Below are 24,211 nucleotides of genomic sequence, written 5' to 3'. Positions count from 1 at the left end.
ATTATCGATTATTAAAAATAACCAGAGACGTAACCTTTTACCCCAAACAACTGCTTTCAATCTCGGTAGGGAAGGATTATTTTGGAAAAAAATGTGAAGCATTTACAAAACTATCCTACGTATCTGTGCTTGCAAACAGCTACAATCAAGCAGTGTTTAGTGCAAAATGTTTATTGTAAACAAAAACATAAACAATATAAAATAACAGCACTGTATTTTGACAAGAATACAGCAATTCATTTCACGAAGATGTACGTTGATATGGACCGACTGGAGGCCTTCTGAAACTGAATTCAAACAGAGAGAACAATACCGGGTGTACACAAAATTATATGTTTGGAAAGTGCCGTGACTATTGTCATAGCGATATAGGAGCATCTAATGATGAAACACGTGTTCATCAATCATAGATCTGACTTGAACAATTATTTGTGTCTCAGGAATGCTTAATATCAAACAAAGATTATCATCAGGAGCAAGGCACATATTCAGACAAGAAATGTCGACCTAGGTTGAATACCTCGAGTTGAATATATAACGTTATGTCAAAATGAAAACTAAACTGTAAAGAGAACAATACTTGACTTCTCCCAGAATCAGATTCATTTCGTGTGAAGGGCAAAGGGTCAGGTGCCCTGTTCTTCAGGTAGCACCCACCCAAATGGTATAAAAAGTATGCCTTTGCCACGCTAATGCTGTGATTTGGGTGTATTTTTCAGTGACAATTTAATATCAGTAGAATCATGAGGGCCTGTTTTTGAAACGACTTCATATATAATAGACTGTCGTGAATAATTTGCAACTTTGCTAGCAAAGAAACTGTTGTGGAGAAAACTGCATACCTAGGCGAGTTGTCCACACTTGTCAGAGAGCAGCTGAAATTTAGGATCACTCCATGCCTGGTACAGGACCGACACCCTGCACGTCATATGCTGCAGCAAAGAAATAAAAGACCTTCAGCACCAACACAAATAACAAGTAATGAAAAAAACATTTAGAAATATTAGTTCATTTTCGGCGATGTTCTGAAGAACATTGGCCTCATCCAACATTACCTGTGGCGTGCTGTTGCTGGCGGGACAATCACTAATTCCTTTGCCGTTGCCGTCGGGGTTGTTCATGCAAGAGGATGTCACTAGGTGAAGGTCAAATGAGTACTTCATGCCAGCAACTACCTGTACACAGTCAGCATGTTCGTCAACAACTAAACAATACTACTACGATGTACATCGTGTCTAGACTCCATAACTGTAGCAGTATTCTACAGACGCTATTTCATCGGCGATGTTTCACCAGATCTTGTATTCCAATCTAAAAAATATCCATAAATGCAGCGTTATCAAGGGAGACATGATGGGGGATGATGGAGAAGACTTGTACCATCAAGTAGTGGATTTGTTTCATTCCATGGCTTTTCAGATGAATAAAATGGACGAAGATGATCTATATTATTTCAACCTGTTACACTTTATCTGGAATATTGGCACGTTAACTTCACACAACAAACACTACCAGCAAGGAACGGCAGGGGCATGCAAACTCCAGAGAGCGGATGTATACGATGTTTGTGATGTGTTTGTAATGTGTTGCGTTTACAGATATGTGGACAGCAGCAGTGCATTAACAAAGTCCAAATGGAAGACAATTCTGTTTAAAGAATTAACACAGTTAACTCAGTGATGATCTGTCAGTGATTGTGTTCAGCATTAAGGGGCGAACCTGTTGGGTGACGTGGTCCACCTTCTCCGTCACCATCCGGAACATACTGTTCATCTTCCCGTTCAAAGCGTCCTCTACGAACGACACAGCTTGTTGCATTGGCGCGGAGAGATGGGCGGGCTCCACACCTCCCAGAACAGGGGTGCTTCGTTTGCTTTCGGCGGAGCAGTGGTGGGCTGTCACTTGCTTGGTGTTGGTCCAGGACTGGTACCAGACCGTCACTTCACACAGCTGAGTCTGAGGGTGTACATCACAATTCACTTAACAGCCGCATTACTGGAGGTGAAAAACTTGCCGTCGTTTGAGCTCATTGAATGGTCAAATACGTAAAAGAACATCATTGTCCAAAGGAAGTTTAGGCATGACAAAGAAATGAGGACTTATACATCGTATAGTTTTGGAAATAAATGTCAGGAGCAATACTGAATCGCTGCTTCATTGTTTACTGGCAGTCGTTCAAGTTAAAACTTAAGAAAACACATTTCAGCTCACCTTATCTCCATTCTGAAGGCTCAGGGTGAGGATGTAGTTAATACCGGAGACGATCTGAAAGAAAAATGTTTTCAGAAACTTAAAGACCCTGCGCGAGGGAATCCAGGAAATGGCCACAGTGGTATTATCTGACGAGTGTAGGTCAACAATCAAAGACACGTTCCACGTGAATGGTCAAAATGGTGTTGTTCAAAATATCTTCGGTGGTTTCCCATCCATCTAACTGATAAACCAAATGTCCTAATAAGTGTCTCCAACACAAGAAACGCACAAACAGAAACGTCCTTACTTGTTTTCTGGCGTTGACAACTTTGACCAGAGAGTTCTGTGCCCCTTGAATTCCGTTGAGCTCTATGAGAGCAAAGTTGGCCACTTCCTGAATCTCTGCACTGTTGACATCCACACCGGTGGGACCCCCGAGAAGACCCCCAGCACGTTTGGTCACCTGGCTACAGCTGTGCTCTGTCATTTCCTTCCTGTGGATCCAGGGCTGGGACCAGATTTTCACATAACAGATCTGGGTCTGAAGATAGACAGGTGCCTTAATGATCAGGTGACAGGTGTATACAGATATAACTTACAGGCGTTGCATTGAATTTGTACCTCACAGAATGCTTGCAACTACTCGACAACACCAGAAAATATCTAAGTTAAGGTACATTGCAAAAATAAGTAATAAGTGACAGCTACAGCATAAAGACACATCTGTTCATGTGCAAAGGAGTAACTTTGCTGAAACTATCCTTCCAATGTAAGAGCATTGATCTGGGTTTACGCTGGAGCTGGACAGGAAACGTAATGATCACGTGACAGGTGTACCGTGAAGGTATAACTGTACAGGTGTAGCGTTGCGTTTGTACTCCCGAGAATGTTTAAAACAACCGCACAAATCTGCATAGATCTGCATACAGTACCTCACTCCGAGACATTTAGTTTAAAAATATTTCTGACACATTTTAAACTGTTAATAAAGGTGACTCACCTTGTACCCTTCTCTCAGACGTAAGGTCAGCAAATAATTCATACCCGAAACAACCTGAAAAGTTTGAAGAACTCCGTGTAAATGGGTTGATATGGATCCTCAGTGGGGATTGTCTGTATTGTTCATTGAGTGTACTGTAGACCTGCAGTACATTCTGATTTCAAAAATAGCATGTGTAAAAACCTGGATCCCTATCACAATACGTGGCTCGAATATAGCACTGGTTGTATTCTGATTCTGGCACACGTAAGCTTTGGTTGGGAGGGTGAGGGGGTGGGTGGGGTGGGGGTAGAAGTTTGTCGAATCATGTGGAACAGAATAAAACATTACTCAGAGCAAGATTGTTTAGCTGACTGCATCAAGGGCAATGCTAACAAGCACTCACTAACTTTGTTTAATCCATAGGAGACCTTAATCTATGCCATGTAACCGTGCAAAACATTAGTCTTACCTGAGCTTTAGCTGAGATTACTTCTTCCATAGTGTTCTGGGCACCCTGCAGTCCGTTGATCTCGCCCAGGGCAAAATTGGCCATGTCTCTGACTTCGGTACTGTTGGCGTCCACGTTGGTCAGACCGCCTGGCATCAAGATGTCCCGCTTCTTGGACTCTGTGGTGCAGATGTGTTGGATCAGTTCAGTCGTGAAGGTCCAAGACTGGTGAAAGACTGTAACATCACAGATCTGAGTCTGGAAACAGACACACCTATATATCAATAACACGGTCAGGACATATAATGGACGAAGCCGTGTATTACACCACCAGGATGAGGGGTTTGGGGCACTGACTGCTCATAACTACATTTCCCCTATGCTGATAGAGTTGATGATTCCATTAAGTGTTAGGGAAATATTGATGAGACAACATACCTGACTTCCATGTCTCACGCGGATCGTCAGGAAGTAGTTGGTGCCAACAACCACCTGATACCAAATAAGATTGTTGTATTGCGAGGACAGAAGACTCAGATCATGAGATATAACAGAAAACTGAGAGAAGCCTTACAAAATGAAAATAAATAGAAACATGACAAAACTTGCTATCGATTAGTTCAGTGGATATAACAAATACAAATAGACATTTTAGATGATGTTTAATCTAAGTATGCTATGTAATTTCCTTGGATGAAAGATTTTAGCCCAAAACCAAGAGAGACCTCAAGTTATCAATTAGAATTTGACATACGGTAAATTCCCAAGCCATAACAAATTATATCGGGCAGTTGGACGACATACCTGGGTTTTGGCTGAGATGACTTGGGCCAGACTGTTTTGAACCCCCTGTAAGCCATTCAGCGAAGTCACTGCAAAGGAGGCCATATTTTGGACGTCAGTACTGGTGACATCAACTGATTTCGGAGCACCAAAAAGTCCGTCCCGCTTGGCGTGTGACGTATATGCATGCTGGGTATCTTCTTTGGTCAGACTGCTTGGCGTCGTGGTGTCCCGCTTCTTGGACTCTGTGGTGCAGATGTGTTGGATCAGTTCAGTCGTGAAGGTCCAGGATTGGTGAAAGACTGTAACATCACAGATCTGAGTCTGGAAACAGACACACCTATATATCAATAACACGGTCAGGACATATAATGGACGAAGCCGTGTATTACACCACCAGGATGAGGGGTTTGGGGCACTGACTGCTCATAACAAAATTTCCCCTTTTGCTGATAGAGTTGATGATTCCATTAAGTGTTAGAGAAATATTGATGAGACAACATACCTGACTTCCATGTCTCACGCGGATCGTCAGGAAGTAGTTGGTGCCAACAACCACCTGATACCAAATAAGATTGTTGTATTGCGAGGACAGATGACTCAGATCATGAGATATAACAGAAAACTGAGAAAAGCCTTACAAAATGAAAATAAATAGAAATATGACAAAAGTTGTAATCCATTAGTTCAGTGGATATAACACACAAAAATAGACATTTCAGATAATGTTTAATCACAGTACGCTGTAATTTCCTTGGATGAAAGATTTTCGCTCGAAACCAAAGAGACCTCAAGTTGTCAATTAGAATTTGACATTCGGTAAATTCCCAAGCCATAACAAATTAAATCGGGCAGTTGGACAACATACCTGGGTTTTGGCTGAGATGACTTGGGCCAGACTGTTTTGAACCCCCTGTAACCCATTCAGTGACGTCACAGCAAAGGAGGCCATATTTTGGACGTCAGTACTGGTGACATCGACTGATTTCGGAGCACCAAAAAGTCCGTCCCGCTTGGTGCGTGAAGTACATGTATGTTGGGTAACTTGTTTGTCGTTGAGCCAGACACGGGACCAGACGGTCACAGTGCAGGTCTGGGTCTGAAACATCCCGATCATGTTGGGGTGATTTCAAATAAGGAAATTCACACATGATCCACGTGTGGTGGATCCAGCTTAGAGTTCGCCACAGCACCAGTCACATTATTCATATCAACACCATCTGAAATTGGGATTGTTTGGAAACAATGGCTGCTGAGAATGGATCACCAGTGTAATTTCTCGGGATCACGTGTTGCATTTTAGTTTATTTGCCTACTGGTTCAGTTTCGACAACTCAAATGCCGATCGTGCAAGTGCCGAGACCTCAGTTTCATTGCTCTCCTAACACTTCATGCCATAAACAACTAAAGACATTGTGAGACATACTTCCGCTACGTTTCAAACATATTTGGGTAACTGAGTAGTTCTGAGGTCGCTCACATGTTTGGACAATGTACATGTGAAACATCGCAATCATGGTCCTATCATATAGGAAATATTTATTGAAATATATCTGAAATATATATTCCTACGGCTATTCTCGGGAGGATAGGTTGTATAATTTTCAGCGCACCTGTTTGTTTGCTCGAGTCCCGTGTCACTTTTGACACCAACTGTACTATCAGTGACTACCGCTGCAGTTTCATATATATGAGTCAAAAATGAAACTTCATCAAACTTTCATCAAAACACTTTAAAAGAACAAGATATGGTAAGATGGCTAAATTGTTATTATTGCATTGCTGAGATCTGTGTGATGTACTCGATACACTGACAGTGCCACAATCAGTTCCATTAGGCAACACAGCCGTTCCAAAACATGGATATACAGAATATCAAGTCACAAGATTAAAAATTCGAATGGAGACTGGCAGACCGCAACCGATTTCGAATGTCTTTGAGGACAGTCGACCTCTAAACATCTCAGCCCTGGTTCAGGTGGACGACAGAAATCTGTCACGTAGGGGACGTAGGACGATATGACGATCGTCTGCTCGTGACGTCACACGTGGACGACCCGACTTTGGGCGATCAGAAGTGGTGCCAGTTTGTTGTAGACGACCTCGCAAGTCATACACAGTACGGTGACTGTATCCCATTGCTCTTGCGACGTCAATATCTGATCTTCCCGCTTGCAACACGCTAACGACACGTTCACGTTGCACATTTGACAGTCGTGGCATTTAAAGTACCGTTAGAATTGTGGTTTGAAAGTGTTTTTTCCAGTTCTTGAGGCCAATGCAAACACGTGCAAATGAAGAAAACTTCGATGCAAAGATCACCTGATCGACTGCACGTGCAAAACCTGAGTTGGTACTAACGTCATTTGCACGAAGAATGGATGGGTTTGAGTGGGGTTTGCTAACGTTTTTTGTAGTGTCGAAAGATAGGGATCCCATTTCGGATACATAGATGTATCATCAGAGAAAAATTATTCATTATTTTTAAAAATTACATTTTGTGAAGTCTCTTTTTTGACTCAGTATACTTCACTTGATGAAACAAGGTCTCTTACGTAGCTACAGGACGTATCCTGTAACACGATACGAGTGATGTGGTGGGCACATGTTTAAACGTGAGTTCACTTCTCTGAAGACAGTGTTTCGAATCCATACATGTGTGAGGTGCATATGGCTGGGATATGTATAGCACATCTGCTTGAAGATGCGCGATGCGTTGGACGAGTATTGAGGTCCTAAAACACTTTACTTCAAACTGAACTGTTGAGACAGCCAAGGACAAACAGCAGTCGGGTTTATACACGTCGGATCGCAACTGAAATACACAAAGTGCTGAATTCATAACAGCTGTGTCACCGAATGCTGTGGCCGCGTTTAAGGTTATGATAGTAAGTGCATGGCTGTTTCAACAACAGACGTATATCCCAGTTCTGGTCGCATCCCAGTTCTGGCCTCAGTTCTGGTCGCTACTGGGTCGGATACTGATGTTTTCGGAACTAGAAAGTTCACAACTCACAGGTCCTATACATACTGGATGATCGCAACTGCTATGCACTGAGTGCTAGATTCACATCGTGTGTGTCATCGAGCGTTGTGAACATGGGAGGTTACAACAGTTAGTAGATGCATACATGTTTCAGTGAAAGTAGAGATCTGACGAGCACTCACCTCCTGTCCGTTCTGTATCCTCAGAGTCAGAATGTAGTTGATTCCAGAGACAACCTGTCGAGCAGAAGAGTTCACACTGTATTGATCTCGTATAGGGAGAAATATATCCCAGTCATAAGTTTATGGGGTTCAGATGATCTTCTTTGGAAGACAATACCCAAATATTAATTATGGACATTGCAGATAGCGGTAAAATTCCATCCTATGACATAGATAAAGTAAAGGTTATTTATGGCACATAAAATATATTTCTTGTTTCTGGTCACTTCTCCTTCTAAAAATTGGTAGGTATGGTGGGTTATATTTTTCTTTTTGATACTTGTTTCTGATTTTCTATACAATGTTAGTCGAAAACATGAAATGACTAAAACTAAGACTGGCAACTGCAGACACACAAATTTGCCAGTGCAAATGCGAAAAAAAACCATTAGGTCAGGCCATAATAATTTTTAGGTGGCCTTTATCACGTCGGCTTGAAGTCAGTCGAGTTTGGAACTATGATCCACGCTAACCTGGCCTGTTGACGTACTGTCAGACTGACGACAAACTTCAATGACTGGCAACCTACTCTGTCATGACTAATGTCGTGGAACGCTTTTACCAATATTCTCATAATATCACTGGCGATATTCAAATGGGTTCACGCACTGTACAGTAGTGAAGAATTAAACCAAGGAATTAGGAGTGACGAGAAAATGCTTTAACCGCTAGACTATAAGCCCCATTTGGCTGCAATCAAATGAACACGTTCAAAAATGCCATTGGCCTATGGGCAGGTGACCTGTGATCCCGAATTATTTGCAAGGTTTTAGAAAGGCATATTGACACCTACTTGAGTTTTAGCTTGAACGACAGACACCAGGGTGTTCTGTGATCCGAGGAGTGTGTTTAGCTGGGTAAGGGCGAAGCTGGCCATCTGCTGAACGTCGTTTCTGTTCACGTCAACAGTCATGGAGCCGCCGATGAGTTGACCCGCGGCTAGTGGTAACACCACTAGGACCAGAGCTAGTATGTTCATTCTTTGTGGAAGTAAAGTTGAACTATGATCCCAACTGATATTACTTCTGTATATATACGTGAAACCCGTCCCACCCCCAGCTGCCGTGTCCCAAGGTTGGTTTTGTGTGCCTCTAGATTGTTGTCGACGCTGTCAGCTGACTTGTGGCGTCTGAGGTCAGCGATGACCTTTCCCTGTAGCTGAACTTGCGCGTAATATTTTCTTCTTGCTTGGTGAGATTCAGGATAGTTCAACTGAATTACGCCATGTGTATATGCCAATTAATGAGAAATTCATTGACTCATTAAAGGTTAATACTACTAATAAAATGTTAAGAATTTCGTTATTCAACAATTATACATTAGTGTAAATCTGACCAAACATCATTTGCCTTCCAATAGTTGATGAATACTTAAAGTTAAATTTAAAGCCCCTCTTCTTTTCCGTGGTCCTAAATTATAAAGGAATTTTCACGTTCACTTTAAATGTTCCTTTTTAATATGTTGGGTGAAAAATGGGACACTGAGTCAGTTTTTTGTTATCTTTAGATATGTTTCTATTAGAGCAGAATGTCTTATCTCCGACTCGTTTTTTATGTGAATATAAGTGCTGAGAACGCACGACAAATCAAAATGGTGGCCATTTTGATGTTTTTTCAAAAACAAAAATATGTCAAATGATTTCTACACCCTTTTACAACACACAGACGTCAAACTGAAAGTGATCAGATTGATAGTAGTAAAACTATTCATGATTAACTTTGAGGTGTTGTCGGCCATCAAACCAAATGTGATGAAAAAGCTAGCAGACCCCAAACACATATCATGACCTGTGAAAAAGGAATGATGCCACAATCTTAAAGTATTACACGCGTTTTCATGAGCCCATGACGTCATACTAACTGAAAATAGTCTCAAATCAAATCAGTACTCAGGAGGCTACGAAATCCTATTTCTAGGTCCCTTTTGACACTCTCCTCCTGGACTATTTTATCTCTGGCGTAAAGTTAACTGTGCTGTGGTGTGAGCTTGTGACAGACGAGGTCGATATGTCACAACTTTATTCAGATGATACAAATTGGAATCACTATTTTTAGTTTATGGGTTATTAAGTGCTCGCAGCCTGGAAACCATCTCGGGATCATTTCCACTTATCCTGAGGATTTCAGTGATCAATAAGTAATCTTGTCTTCGAAATGAAATTATTTTACGGAATATATACTATCCCCAAAAAGAAACGCATAGGCGATTTGTATTCCTTTTTAAAAAATACAACTATTAATTACCTATTCTGTTAAAAAATAGTGAAAATCTTTCACAAAAGTGTTGATAACATGATTTTACACGATTGCACAAGTAAAAAATCGCGTTTACCTGAAAATGTTGATTTAGATTAGATTTCCTACATGGATTGAAAAGGCATCGCCACAACACAACAGAAACCTTCTACCAGCTGAAACTGTGCAGAAAAGAGCATGCACTGCCTGGAAATACAAATCTAGATTACTTTACTTTAAATTAGCATTGAAGGAGTTTCAAGGTCAAAACACTATCCAGGTCGGAAGGAATGCCTTGATGACATTCAACGTAGGGATAAACATGGGTTTGAATGGCGTTATACATTGGCTCCCATCGTTTGTAGAGCCATGTAATACATTGTGGATATGGTTTAATGTTCATCCGTTCTAGAAGCTGCTTCACTAATATGATTGCACGTGGTGAAATAGGTCGTTATTCTTTGAAGGTTAATGCTTACTATAAAATTGTGAAATACTGGATCAGGCTAATCTATCAAGATAAGAATATTATTTTGTATAAAGTTTATAAATAGCAGTATCGCTTAGCTGAAAAGAATCTTGATTGTTGGGCTTTGAGAGTTAAGAAACTTCTCTTCACCTATGCTTGGAAATGTTTGGGTTGATCAACAAGTTACAAATGTAAATTAATTCCCTTATACAATTTAAGCAGATGTGTATTGATATTGATCTTCAAACGTGGGCTTCAGACCTTGATAAATATACCAAACTAGATTTTTTCAGACAAATAAAAATGACTGTCTCAGAAAAATATTACATTAGTGCTGTAAATGTGAAAGTATATTGCTTTGCCCTTTGTAGATTTCGCTGTTCAAATCATATGTTAATGATTGAACATGGAAGACTTATAAATCTTGCACGTAACGAACGTTTGTGTCCCTTGAGTGTTATTAGTACGATTGAATCTGAATACCATTTTTGCCTTAAATGTCCGTTCTATGACGACCTGAGAGCATCTCTCATACCACGTTTCTATCATGTCCATCCTTCTGAAAACAAGCTAGCTCTACTGTTTACTTCTCATAATAATACCGTTATAAACAACCTTGCTAAATATATAGTATTAGCTATGAAACAACGTATGAAATATTGAGATCTTGTGTTCACATCTCTCCATAATATTATACCCCTGTCTTCATTCCGTTACCTTTATGACGCTTCATGTGATGTTATGTCATGAGCTGCGTCATTGAACTTAATAACAGCTAAAATGTTATTTGATCAAGTCAGTGCGCCGGAACATTGTTTATTCACGACAGATGGGAGGTCGTGTCTAGTGATGGGAGGCGGTGTAGTGTTGTAACACACGTCGACAAAAAAATTGTCAATTTTCGGGGAAAGTCAACGGTTAAAAGTTGCGGGAAATCTAAAAGACAACTCTCCCAAGAATACATGTTGAAAATGTTTTCTGTCAAAAACTAAACAGGTTTGGAGACTGACCAGCATTTTGTTCTGTGGGTGGCGTGTTACAGTCACGTAGAGTACAGCAGATTCAAGAAAGATAACTCTATTCGAAATCCGAGTCAGTGGGATGAACACGTAGATGGTGGGCTGACATGGGACTGAGTAATTTCAGAGTTTAAAGTGAATACACCACGATAAACCAGACCGAAGAATAGTGAATACATGTTCGGAATGATGGTTTACGACATGCGACAAAGATCAGGGTTAGCCTAATGGCAGCCGTGTTTGTTTACAAACAGTGCAAACGATAGTGTGTGGGTGGGAGGGGTGGGGCAGATTTGGGGAGAGGGTTGGAACTGGGGGTTTGGGTGGATGGGGGTATGAATTTTGAAAAGACTAGTATCGGGCGCTGCTGTAGCTGATACTCCAGTTTTGTTTCGATTTTAAAGGAATAGTTTTTATAGGATATTGTGGCATTTCTGGTGATATTTGTTCTCTTTTGGTGTATGTGAGTTCAGTTTGATTATTTTTTCACTGTTTGTATGGTAGACCTGGGAGGATGAACCAGCGAAGGAACCGGAAAGCCAGCAGTAGGTGAGTTTGAAACTGAATATCTGTCTCAATCCTTTCCACCTGTCTACCGTTTGCACCTTAAGTCCATAACGTTTAAATATGTATTTTACCAGATCCTGCTGTACTTGTGGCGGGGCTCACTGACTTGGTTGACACGTGTTATCGATTCCCAGTTGCGTAGATTGATGCTCTTGCTGTTGATCGCTTGACTGTATCGTCCACACTTAGTTATTTAACGACCGCGACCATATAGCTGGGATATTGTTGAGGGCGGCGTAAAACTAAACGCATTTCCTCACTCACTCATGTTCTACTAACAGTTGCACCTATCGATCCGAATATCATAACCTCAGCTGCCTTATGGAGAATATGTCAAGTTTTATCCATCGAAAAGACGTTACATGTTTCCCTTAATTTGTTTTGTAACTAAGATGTTTATGCATACTAGTAGCAAGCTCTAATAGAACGTAATAAAATTAAAGATTGTTTACAATCATAATTAAACTAGAAACGCAGTGTAAACTGAAAAGGTGCATGTACGTGTCGACACGAGTTCCCTGCCCTTAACTGTCATTCACAATATATTAATGTTTTCATTTCAGGTCCTGAGCAGCGCAACTCCGCTCCAGTGAAAAAATCGCCGGAAGTGATGTAGAGTTAGCTATCTCCTCTGTGTATTAAAAGGAGTGCTGAAGAACTCTGATAGCTGTACTTTGTGTTTCTTAAATATGTCGGCTAGTTGCTTGAACGTTACTTCAGATGTTCGAATTAATGCGGTTTGACTGTATTGTCGAAAGACTGTGATTGTGCAGAGGAATGTCTGACCCACGTACACATGAGGCTTATGGCTTGTGTCAAGGGCCCTATCGCATTTCCTCAAACACACTACGTGCATGGTTCTGTAAATTTTCCTTTACCTCGCAAAATATGGTAGAATGGTAAATTTATGTCATAAATTTTAGTCATCTGGAGATAAGATATACTGAAACATGTCATTCTAATGGGAAATAGTGTGTGTGCTTTACAGTATTACCACGCTTAATATAGCACACATAATCACTCTCAATTTCGTGAGAGCAAAAATGTTGGAGAATCAACTGGCTTGGCAGGAGGTCTGACTATACCGTAAACGCCACACGACACAAAGGAGTTATACAACAATCACAATCTGTGCAGGTAATAAAAATAGTAATATGCAAAAGCTTAATTATTAGAAGATATTAACAATCGAATAAGTGACCAAAGTAGATTGTGTACACGACATATAATCATAGTTTAGTGGTGTACACATCAACCTAGTATGCGTTCATACCTCCTGCCTTATATATATAACAGTTCAAAACAGCAAGTGGCATATTATGTTTCAAATACGCACACTCTATAATTCACACAAACAACAAAGTATTCTCACGTAGTGCAGTAGTTAAAAATCCCCTCCCTCCCCTCCATAAGTCTCTAATAGCTGCGAACCTACGTATAATTAACCATTGTCAAATAAGCAAACATGAACACCAATACAGTGAGTGAGTGAGTTGGGATTTACCACGCGTTTAACAATATCCCAACAACATCACGCCGGGAGACTCCCGAAATGGTTTTGACACATTGTGCCCATGTAGAGGACAATCTTCTTTTTGTAGTGGATCTACCACTAGTAGTAGCAGTAGCAATAGGAGGAGGAGGAGCAGCAGCAGCAGTCGTCGTCGTCGTCGTCGTCGTAGTAGTAGTAGTAGTAGTAGTAGTAGTAGTAGTAGTAGTAGTAGTAGTAGTAGTAGTAGTAGTAGTAGTAGTAGTAGTCTGGGAGGCTGAACTTTTCCCGATGAAGCTATCAACGTCAGCTACAAGATCACGGGGACCAGCAACACCAAAGGCGTCACCAAAGAAGTGGCCAAAGGCATCAGCAACGGTCACCCGTCCTGAATGGCAATGCCGGAGTTGTCAAGGTGGTTTGCCGGTATGCTTTAATGGAATGTGAGGAGAGTTTCGTGTGTTTTAAAAATAGCTCGTGTTGTAAAAATAGCCCATCTTCAGCAAATTCCGGCAGTTTTCAAATTGTAAATAAATAATTCCAGTAAGTTTTCATAACCTCTCCATATATTTCACAGTTACTATTATTTGGCTGCCAGTCAATTCGCTCTTCACTGCTGTATTTTAATCGTAAACAATCTTTGCGAAAGTCGTCACGACATTCGGCAGAAGGAAGCACGCTCTTGCCGAGGCAGGTCACAAAAAGAGTTATCGCTCTCGTTTATAATTGTTCCACCTATATTTCAATGTGAGTACACTACTTAAGCTATTTCATATGTGCGCTGTATACCAACCACAGAAATCGCTGTTGATGTGTGTTTGATTTCTCATAATTGTTATTGTAGAGATGAAATTGCCTGTACGTATTTGCAGAGACCATATATCGATATATATCGGTATATGGTCTCTGATGTTTGCAATGCACATGGTTAATGGCCGACCAAAGCATACGCGAACAACAAATCATGAATTAACATTGCTCACCAATTGTATTTTTATGTAGTACCGATACATTTTGTAAGTTTTAATTTGTCTTACATATACCTACCAAGTATATATTATGTTTTGGAATCACTGCCAATGAGTTATCACTCGCGCCATAACAGGCAATCCTTTGTTCTTCGATAGCCTCTATGAGTTGCTTCCCTTGCCAAAACACTGTGCGACTGTAGTCGTGATAGAAAATGTGGATGTACTCAGGCTGGCAGATTGTGATATTTACATTTTGTTTCTCTGGATTCTGTTTTTATTGTCCACAAATCCAGTCATTGCTATTTAGCTGCTGTAGTATTTGTGCCAACTTTGAACCTGCTGGTACTATTGTATTTGTGTTATTGTTAGGTAACCTGAACGCCAGTCCGTGGTGACTGATGTCACTCCGAGCTTGTCTTCGCTGCTGATAAATATCGAGAAGTTCATTTTCCCCGTGCGTTTCACGCATGAATTGTTATAGCATACTCGATTTGGGAACAGGCACAATCCCAACGAATTGAATCAACACAATATACTGAGCAAATATGTTTAGGACCACCGATCCATTACACGCAGCAAATGGCATTTTCCTGGGGTTTTTTTTTTGGACAAAATTGTTGAATATCTAAAATGCTTGTCAATGCCCCAATCATCTATTTGTCTTCGTCCTAACTAAAGGTTAGCGTGGAATATCAGTATCTTATGCCTGAAATTGCAGTCTTATCATTCGAAGGAATATGCGGTGTTGATTTCATGTCACGGATGACGTGTATGCAAGTGCATTATCGTCAAGCTACCTGTAGCAGCCAAGTGTACTCGCCCAATTCGTTGTACCGCCTCTCTTGTCACAAATGCGTTTAGTGCGCAGGATCATCTAATATGTGTCTAGCAGAAGTTGCGTTTTACGTTGGGGGTTTTCTTGAGAAGAGCCTTGAATTACAAAGCGAATCAGTTTCACCACGTTGGAACCTTGTACGACAGTCCCATTATTCGGACTTACAAGTTCTAATTTGTCAGCCACTCTCAAGTCACTCGAATCAATTTTGCGATTAAAAAATAACCACAGAGCCATTAGTTCTCCCATAGTCTTGGTAGAAGAAATGTTCTTGAAGAGATAATCCGGTACTCGTAACATTCCGTCATCTTCAGTCGCGTCATTTCGGACATCCTCGACTGATGCATTGTTCTTGCTCTTGTTCTTGTTCTTGTTCCTGATTTTGACTCCGAATCAATGTCTGAACCTGAGGAAAATTCTGCTGTTCTTGTTTCGCCATCAACCGCTGGTAAGTCTCTCTTGACAAAAGTATCATGGACTTTGCCATTTTCAAACTTCGATGCGAGGCTTCTGGATGTTACAAGCTTGATAGGCTTTTATGCAAATGGGTAGAACTATGCGAGAAACCATCAGCTCGCGTTTGTGACGTGCACTGTCTTGGCTGTCAGTGCACTTTTTGAGACGTGAGAGTCTAGTTATATCGTCGATCGTGAGCGGAATGATGCCCATTAATAGGTTATGCATGAGCGTGATTACGGACTTAAAGTGTTCGTGCGATGCGTGTAGCAGCAAGGCTTTTCTTTGCTTCTCATTACCCTGTAGGAGCATCAGAAGAAAAGTCAAATGTTTTTCAAGAAGTTCGCTCATGGTGGTGCTTAATGGTCGACAGTTCTATTCAAAATGAAGAAACATATTGTTTGATTGTTAGTTTTGTATCAAAACAACTAATCTGTCCATTTTTGCAACAAATCTTCACCACCCATAGAGAAAAAAGGGTTATTAGTGGCAACTCGGTCATTTTCACAACTGAAACGTTTGCAGCCATTTCGTTAAAACCAATGTTTTTTTAGCCAAAAATGTTCTCGCCTTCCTTGATGGCTTTAGGTTAACACACCATGTGAGTGAGTAAGTTTACTTATACGCCGCACTCAGCAATATCCCAGTCATATGTAAATAATCGAGTCTGGACCAGAGAATCCAGTGATCAACAATATGAGCATCGATCTGCACAACTGGGAACCGATGATATGTGTCAACCAAGTTAGCGAGCCTGACCACCCTATCCCGTTAGTCGTCTCTTACGACAAGCATAGTCGTCTTTTATGGCAAACATGGGTTGCTAAAGATCTATTCTACCCCGGGATCTTCACGGGTCACACACACCATGTGAATGTAAGGACAGTGAGGAACCGACCTGAAACGTTCACCCATCGGGTCATCACTCGGTATCCAACGATGAACGCGAAGACACTTGAAACAGTAAACCTTGTCCAGTCGGCCCGTGTATAAAAATCCGGCTTCGGCCATGGCTTTTGCCGATTGTTTCATTAGAGGAGGCCATTTGGTAAAAGAAATGAGCCTAACGCTAAATGTTTGTCCTCCATTCGCCTTGTGAGTTACGGCTAGTTCGCCGTCTGTAACAATATCAAATTTCCCACACGCGTCCCTTCAAATGCTTAACGTAGAAATGACGACAGCCCCTACAACGTCCAGTGCGGCAAGCACACGGTGCACACGTCACCGAGAAATATGCCCGTACCTAAGCAACCATAGCGGTCGTCAGCATACGGAGAGGCGTCGATGACAAGGTAGCTGAATCTCCTCCCATCTATGGCGTCTCTCAAGGATTCGTTAAAATATTTGGATTGTCCCGGGAACATTTGAGAAATCAAAATTTTGTATTCGTGAGCCGACCTAGGCTTAGAGAGTAGCACAAAATAATGCGCCTTTGGTATACGTCGATTGTTGAATGTTGATCTCCGTGATGCCTAAATGGTCAGAGAGTGTAGTATACAGATGCAGCATCAGTTGATTCTTACATAATCACATCATTAAGTCATGGAACACCAACAACACACGTTCTTCCGACTGCACAGACCAGGATGTCAGTTCATCTTAACATGATCTTCCGTGGAAATGTTGGGAATGGAATGTTGCATGCCACTGTACACGTCTTGCCAAACCGCATAGCAATACACGATCAAGTTGGGTGATGGTTCATACATGTCCGTGGCCTGTTCCAACATCCTTTTCACCAGATGGGTTTTGCCCGAAGAACTTCCTCTTATGACAGATATGCTCGTAGGTGTTGTAATTGTTTTGTATAACGTATAGGATCCACCATTCTCATACTTCATATTGTGTTCAAATACTTTATCAACAGCTAAACTGTCAAAGAGTTGTGCTGTGTTCGCATCGAAATACACGGCAATTCATTCCTGACCTGCATTTTTTCTGACAGCTGTGTTAATAAGTCCCACACCCTTTGCACGCAAACTAGGGGTTATAGTGGGTTAAGTATCTTTGGCGTAAATGCCCATGGCGTGAGGTTGTAAACTCGGATCACACGGTATGGCGCACATAAGTTGAGAGGTTTTTATGCTGTTACTTCACAAACACGGTGCGGGCCTGGTCGATTTCGATGAGGGAATTTCTCTGAGTCAAGATAACGCAACTCAACTTGCACACCCGCAGATAAGCGTCCAAGAGTTGCATTCGTGGTCAGTCACGCTGCTCATCAAAAAGAATTTGGGGACCCGATTTTCAAAGTCAGGTCCACGTCATTAGGGAGGAGCCGGTTCATATTTAAGATGTCCTCATACACAAGCCCCGACATGGTGAGTTCTTTGCTTCCCGCTATGAAAACAAAGTGTGCCATCATTCCCGAATTGATAGATCCGGTGACGTCACTGCTCTCAAGATCCGCGTCGCTCTCGGCATAATCCTTGTGGAACACCTGTGTGGACAACTGAGTCCTTTTCGCTTCCTCGCCATATCCCAGCAGAACATTCATCATGCTCTTGTAGGCGTATTGGTTGTTGGTACTCGACATAAGCTGGTTCTGCAGGTAAACCATTACCTGCGCAAACAGACTTTGTAGAAATAAATTTATGGGAGCCACATTCTCGTCCTCGGCCAAGGACTTGCCCCTGGTCCACGTTACTTTGACTTTGACGTGCAAACAGGTGCATCTCAGATCGATGTAGTTGGGATCCCGAATTGTTTACATGAAACTGCAGCAGCGCAGCATCATCGATTTGGCTTAAAGGTCGCACATTTACGAAATAATGTTTCTGTATGCAAGTCTGATAAGGAGGTAAAGTGAAGAGATTCAAAGATTCGGGCACCACCTCCTCGAATTCCTTGTCGTTCAGCAGTGACATGGCGTCTTATTATTGAAGTCGTTTTTGACTGAAGATATCGTTTTCTTGCACGGACCTACACTTGAGCGCTTTGGCCGTCTTGGAAGGGACAGTGTTGTTGTCTTGCACGGGCGTACCCTTGAGCGCTTTGGCCGTCTTGGAAGGGACAGTGTTGTTGTCTTGCACGGGTGTACACTTGAGCGCTTTGGCCGTCTTGGAAGGGACAGCGTTGCTGTTGGTTTGGCGTATCTTCTTCGTTGTGACGCACGTTTCGCCTGCCTTGCATTTTAAAGCCTTCTGTCTTTTGTCTTTGGCTTCTGCTCTATGTACTTCGCTCTGTGATTCCGACGTCATTGTCGTTGGCGTGGCCATGATGCCACTCCCCCTCTCACTGCATCAGAGACAAAGTTATACATGTATGGATCAGTCATCAGATCAAGGGTCATGCCTGTCATCAAGAGACAGCCATCTATAGCTATCATCGGGAGAGTAAAGTACTGACATGGATCAAGCTTGTCATAGCTTAGACACATGAAAGCTTTGAACACATTGGTTAAAATCCAGGTGTCCACAGCAAGGTACAACTCCATGAATTCTCTCACCGATGTAATCGTGTCATGAAATCGTGTCTTCTGACAAAGAAGAATAAAAGTCATCATGACACGCAAGTTCTGTGTGGTTCCATTTTTTAAAACTGTCTACGTATTCATAGAAATAGGGTAATTTCCGAGTCAGCAAATCCACATGTTTGGGAAAGTTTTTCCTCAGAGAGAGAAATTCTTCTTGACTTTTGCTTCTCAAATTGTTTTCCAATGTTTGAAAGCTGGTGTTAAAAAATTTGAAACTATCCAAAAACCTTAGGTGATCAATTAGAAACATGATGAGGTGTTCAGACTTTTTACCTATGCAGGTCAATTTGCGATAGGCAAATAATTCAGCCATTTGAAGAATCAAATGGTTGTCATACCGTGAGGCATTGTCACAAATGACATTTACTAATGTGGATTCCACATAATTGACGTTGCAGTAACTGTGACATGGACCCCTGACTCAACCTGTCACATGATCGTGAGCGATGTGTCTCTCAATGAACTGCACTCTTTCTCCGCAAAGTTAACAATGGGTCTCCAAATCTAAAGCCGACATTTCCTCCTGTGTCAATTTCATAGGAACTGGGTTGTTTGATATGTCCATGATGTGATCATAATCTCCTAATACATGTTCCATAAAATGTTGAGAAGTCTGTTCACCACAGTAGGTTCTTAATGGAAAAGTGTACAAGGTTCTGTGCACACGATTTGATAACTGTAACCACGGGGAAAGTGCTCTTGCACATGACGACTTCCCCCTGGCGTCACATTATGTTCTACAGGAGCCAAGACGGACTCGAAATCTGCTTTAATCACAAAGGGCACTTTATTCATTTTACGATACTGACCCAATCCAAAATTTCAATATGTTTGGTTTGGCTCAGGCATTTTAATTCTTTGAGCTTTGTGATGACAGTACGGAAAACGCTTTACCAAAGCGTCCTCAGAAGAGAAAGTCCACAAACATTTTCAACAAATGAATTTGGTGTTACTCTCGCCAGCTTTTCTAACCGAACCTAGCAAACTTGTGATCAGAACATAATGCGACAGTGGGGGTTCAACATGCTCCTCTGCTTCTTGATTTAACAGAAGGAGGTCAATGTGACAATCCTTAGGTACGTCAAAATTTACTGAACTGTCTCGTAAAGGAAAGACGTGTTGTTGTTGATCATCGTCTTCATCACAACCATAGACATTGATACTTACATTGTTTGTTTGTCTTTAAATTTTGTAATGTGATTGCGGCTCATGGGAAATGAACACCCTCTGAAATCTAACTCATGTAGTTTACCATTATAGTGACTCACTCGTTCTCTTGACTAGGTTCAATTGGAAACAAGTGGGCCAAACACAATAGACAAATCACATGTCATCTTCCATGTTCTTGATGTTTAGCAGAGAGCGCTTTTTCTCCAAAGAAGTAGGGAGGAGGGGATATGAACTTCCACGAAAAGGTTCAAATTTGATAATCTAAAGCTCAACACAGTTTCAGAAATTAAGCTTGAACTTTCCCCTTCATAATTGTCCATCAGTTGCATTATTGTATTTCGGTGTACAACACATCCAAATCATCAGCTATTGCTGCTGGAGACATTTTCATTCTAAAGTAGATCTCAGAATACGAAGTATGACCATCCGCGTTGGTTTTGCTGAATTTAAATTGAGTACAAAGTGCCCACTTGATGGATCATTTCGCCTCCATTTCAGTGTTCAAATGTTTTACGATTTCAGACTGAATTTTCACAAACTAGGAGGGGTCGTTTCCTTCTTGGCCCTGCGACAGAAAATTAAATTCCATCACAGTTCCTTTCAATGCTTGTCTAGATCACGATTGTTGATTATCACCATTAACTTTCCAATGTTTCGCTGCCCCTCCACCACTTTGTTGATGGTTTGAATGTGACTGTCTTGTGTGTTTGTTGAGACCTTTCAGTGTAGGGAAGGTTTCTGAACATGCCTTACATGTTTGACAAGGGTATGCATTTTGTGTATTGTCTTGGCAATGAGTTCGCTTTTGTCTTAGCAAATTATCCCCACGTGTAAATGATGACTGACAGTTTCTCTGATGTCTATCAAGAGAGCTTTTAAAATCATGGGCTTTTTTAACAAAACTCACATGTATATACTGGTGTTGTAAATGGGGTAGACATTTTCCTTTTTTATTTACAGAAAGTCTAGCACACAATGTCAGTGGAACACTTTTTTCTGAAAACGAACAAACAAACAAGATGGAAGGTCATTACAGGTCAAACAAAATGTTCTTCATAAAAACAGAAAATACAGTACAATAGTTACAATGTCTGACTTATATATTATTCTGTTGAAATGACTGCATAATCCTATCTGCTATCTCAGCATGATGTGATCTCCTGTAGGCTTCTATCATGTGCTGGAAATACAGTATGGTTCAAAATTATTGAGAATAGCTAAAGCATTTCATATTATTTAACGAGAACAAATCAGATAAAATTGAATGTATTGTGAAAGTGAACTGACCTTTTCATGTTGTGTAGGTAACAATTTAATATTTTATCAAGTCTCCTTGAGCTTCACGGCACAGTCTAAGACGGGTAGGCATACTTCCTATCAGAGAGGTTAGTGTCTCGTGAGTTATGCTGTCCCAGTATCGGACCACTTCTCTCTTCATGTCTTCAATTTTTGTCAACCCCTTTTGATTCACATATTCCTTCATCATCCCCCAAATGTTCTCAATGGGATTTAAGTCAGGACTATATGCAGGAAATGGTAATGCAGTCACATTTTTCTCCTGAAACCACTGCTTGGCATGTTTTGCGGTGTGTTTAGGATCACTATGTTGCTGCAAAATCCAGTCATTTCCATAAAACACATGTGCACTTGGAAGGAGAAAATTATCTAATATGTTAGTGTAGCGTTGACTTGTCAGATTTCCCCCAAACACACACAGCGGGGTCGTTCCTAATAAGGATATTCCTCCCCATAGATGAAACTTTGGGCTGTATTTAGGTCGTCGATACAACGGTGCTGACGCAGACTTTGTCCATATTTTCACATTATTGGGATATACCCATATTGAGCTTTCATCAGTAAAAATCACATTTTCCCAGTCAAAGTTTTCATGTGCCAAACACCACTCAACACGCCTGTCTTTATGTTCTTGTTTCATGAGAGGAGAAGGAATTCCAGTCTTTTTCGCCCATCCAAGATCAATCAAATTTCTTCTAACTGTAGATTTTGATACAACTGTTGATCCCCTTTCTATCATTTTATACCTGATGTTGGAGATGCTTGCCCTTTGCTTTTTAGACGCTAAAATTCCCAGTCGGACGCGATCTGAGAAGTCCAATTTTCTGTGTCTCCCTGCTCCTTTCTGGTGCCCAAAATCCTTTCCCTCTTTAAAATTCTTCCTAATCCTATACACAGTAGAAAGAGGAGTTCCTGTTCTCTCTGCCAATGTATTTACGTCATCAATTCCTTGATTACACAACTCAAAAATCAACCTTCTTTTATCTTCAGCAGACATTGTTGACAGTGCTGAGGAAAATGACGTCTGCTACAAATTCAGGGGAGGTAACTCTTATTGTACTATACTCAGTAGGCCAAGATGAGTTACCTCCCTTATACCTTTACTTAGTTTTAAGTATCAGTGAATCAGTTGAGGTGTTAGGATAGCTCAAAGTAAGAAGAAAAATTCTCAATAATTATGAACCAGACTATAGCTGTGTCTGATGAGAAAGCACATCAAGTGTCAATTGGTTTCAATCCTGCCACGTTGCCACGTAACGTTGTAAAGAGGATCTTTGATCATTATAACACACAAATTCCCATTTCAAACAAAACATCAAGAAAACATGAGGTTTCCAAATGTCCAACGATATAAGTCCAGTTCGACTGAAGTGCAGTACGTTCTAAGGGATTCAATTTCCTCTAATATTTCAAAGGAATAAATGTGGTCTAGCAAACAATGTAGATGTGAAGAGACACATTCTGAAATATAGTGGAAACATTTAGTAAGTAATGGTTAGATAGGGGGATTAACTTGAAAGGAAAGTAACACTGGTATCTGTGAATAATATCTATGAAATAAAAAATTATACAATCATAAACTTTAAAAAGAACTCTTACCTTTCCTCAAAGAATATTGTGAGTCCAACATGAAAATGTTCAGACTCCTGAGGCACCACCTTTGGGTGGGAACGATAGGAAGAAACTTGGGCCAAGATATAACTGATGTATGAGCCAAGTAAGATCAGAGTGAGGGTGCTATCATAAGAGCGTCATTTTTTATAGTGGTTTAAAAAATGTAGCTTTGTCACTTGAGTAGAATGTCTTGTCTGCACTTGAACTGAATACAGAGCTGTTAATGGCAAGGTCATGTTTCTTCTAGATTTACCCTACTAATGATTTACAGGTTCCTGTGTTGCTCAGAACTAAATCCAACCAAAGTCCGCTTTGAAAATGTACCTCAATGATGTGAGAGGTTATATTTCAGCTTATTTGAGTTATCTCCCTTCTTAGCAAAAGCCCAGATAGCTGACATTGTGAAATATAGTGAAATATGACATACAAGGTAAATACTGTGTGTTTTAATAATGTTTTCTGTAGGAAAATAACCTTTGCCTGTTCCTAAAAACATAAGGCATTGAGAGATAACAGGTTAGATAGAGTTCATATTGAAGTTTATTTAATATACTTTTCCTACTTTTTTATGGAACAAATCCAATCCAATCGAAAGTGAAATACTACCTTGAAAACATTATTCAAAATTATTAATAATGACCAGAGCCTTGTCCATGTTTTCCAAAATAGCTCCTTTAAATTTAACTCGTTGGGGAAGGATTACTTTGAAAGACCTGAAGCATTTACCAAACTATCTTACGAATCTGTACTTGAACCAAATGCTACAACCAAGCTGTGTTTCATGCAAAATGTTTATTTGTAATCAGAAACATAACCATTATAAAATAACAATTCATTTGAAGAGGATGTACGTTGACATATTTAGCCTTGGACTGACGGCCATCTGAAACAGAACAACACGCGATATGCACAAACGTATGTGTGTAGAAAGTGCTCTGAATGTTGTGATAATGATATACAAGGACCTTACGACACAACAAGCATGTGTTCAGTACTTCTGACC

The 24,211-nt window shown here is 40.7% G+C and overlaps 1 protein-coding gene across 1 annotated transcript; it reads right to left on the bottom strand.

Moving 5' to 3' along the window:
• Nucleotides 1-201: 201 nt before the first annotated feature.
• Nucleotides 202-8,669, bottom strand: LOC137294099 (uncharacterized). Its single transcript, XM_067825050.1, has 12 exons — nucleotides 8,407-8,669; nucleotides 7,575-7,628; nucleotides 5,275-5,505; nucleotides 4,912-4,965; nucleotides 3,645-3,881; nucleotides 3,194-3,247; nucleotides 2,501-2,734; nucleotides 2,212-2,265; nucleotides 1,720-1,956; nucleotides 1,056-1,175; nucleotides 843-932; nucleotides 202-287 (listed from the first exon to the last, which is right to left on the bottom strand). The coding sequence occupies exons 1-11, from the start codon at nucleotides 8,590-8,592 to the stop codon at nucleotides 843-845; spliced, it is 1,551 nt and encodes a 516-aa protein (XP_067681151.1). The 5' UTR covers nucleotides 8,593-8,669; the 3' UTR covers nucleotides 202-287.
• Nucleotides 8,670-24,211: the final 15,542 nt, after the last annotated feature.

Source organism: Haliotis asinina, chromosome 8, assembly GCF_037392515.1.
Source record: "Haliotis asinina isolate JCU_RB_2024 chromosome 8, JCU_Hal_asi_v2, whole genome shotgun sequence".
Taxonomy (NCBI): Eukaryota; Metazoa; Mollusca; class Gastropoda; order Lepetellida; family Haliotidae; genus Haliotis; species Haliotis asinina.
This window is presented reverse-complemented; position numbering and strand designations above follow the sequence as displayed.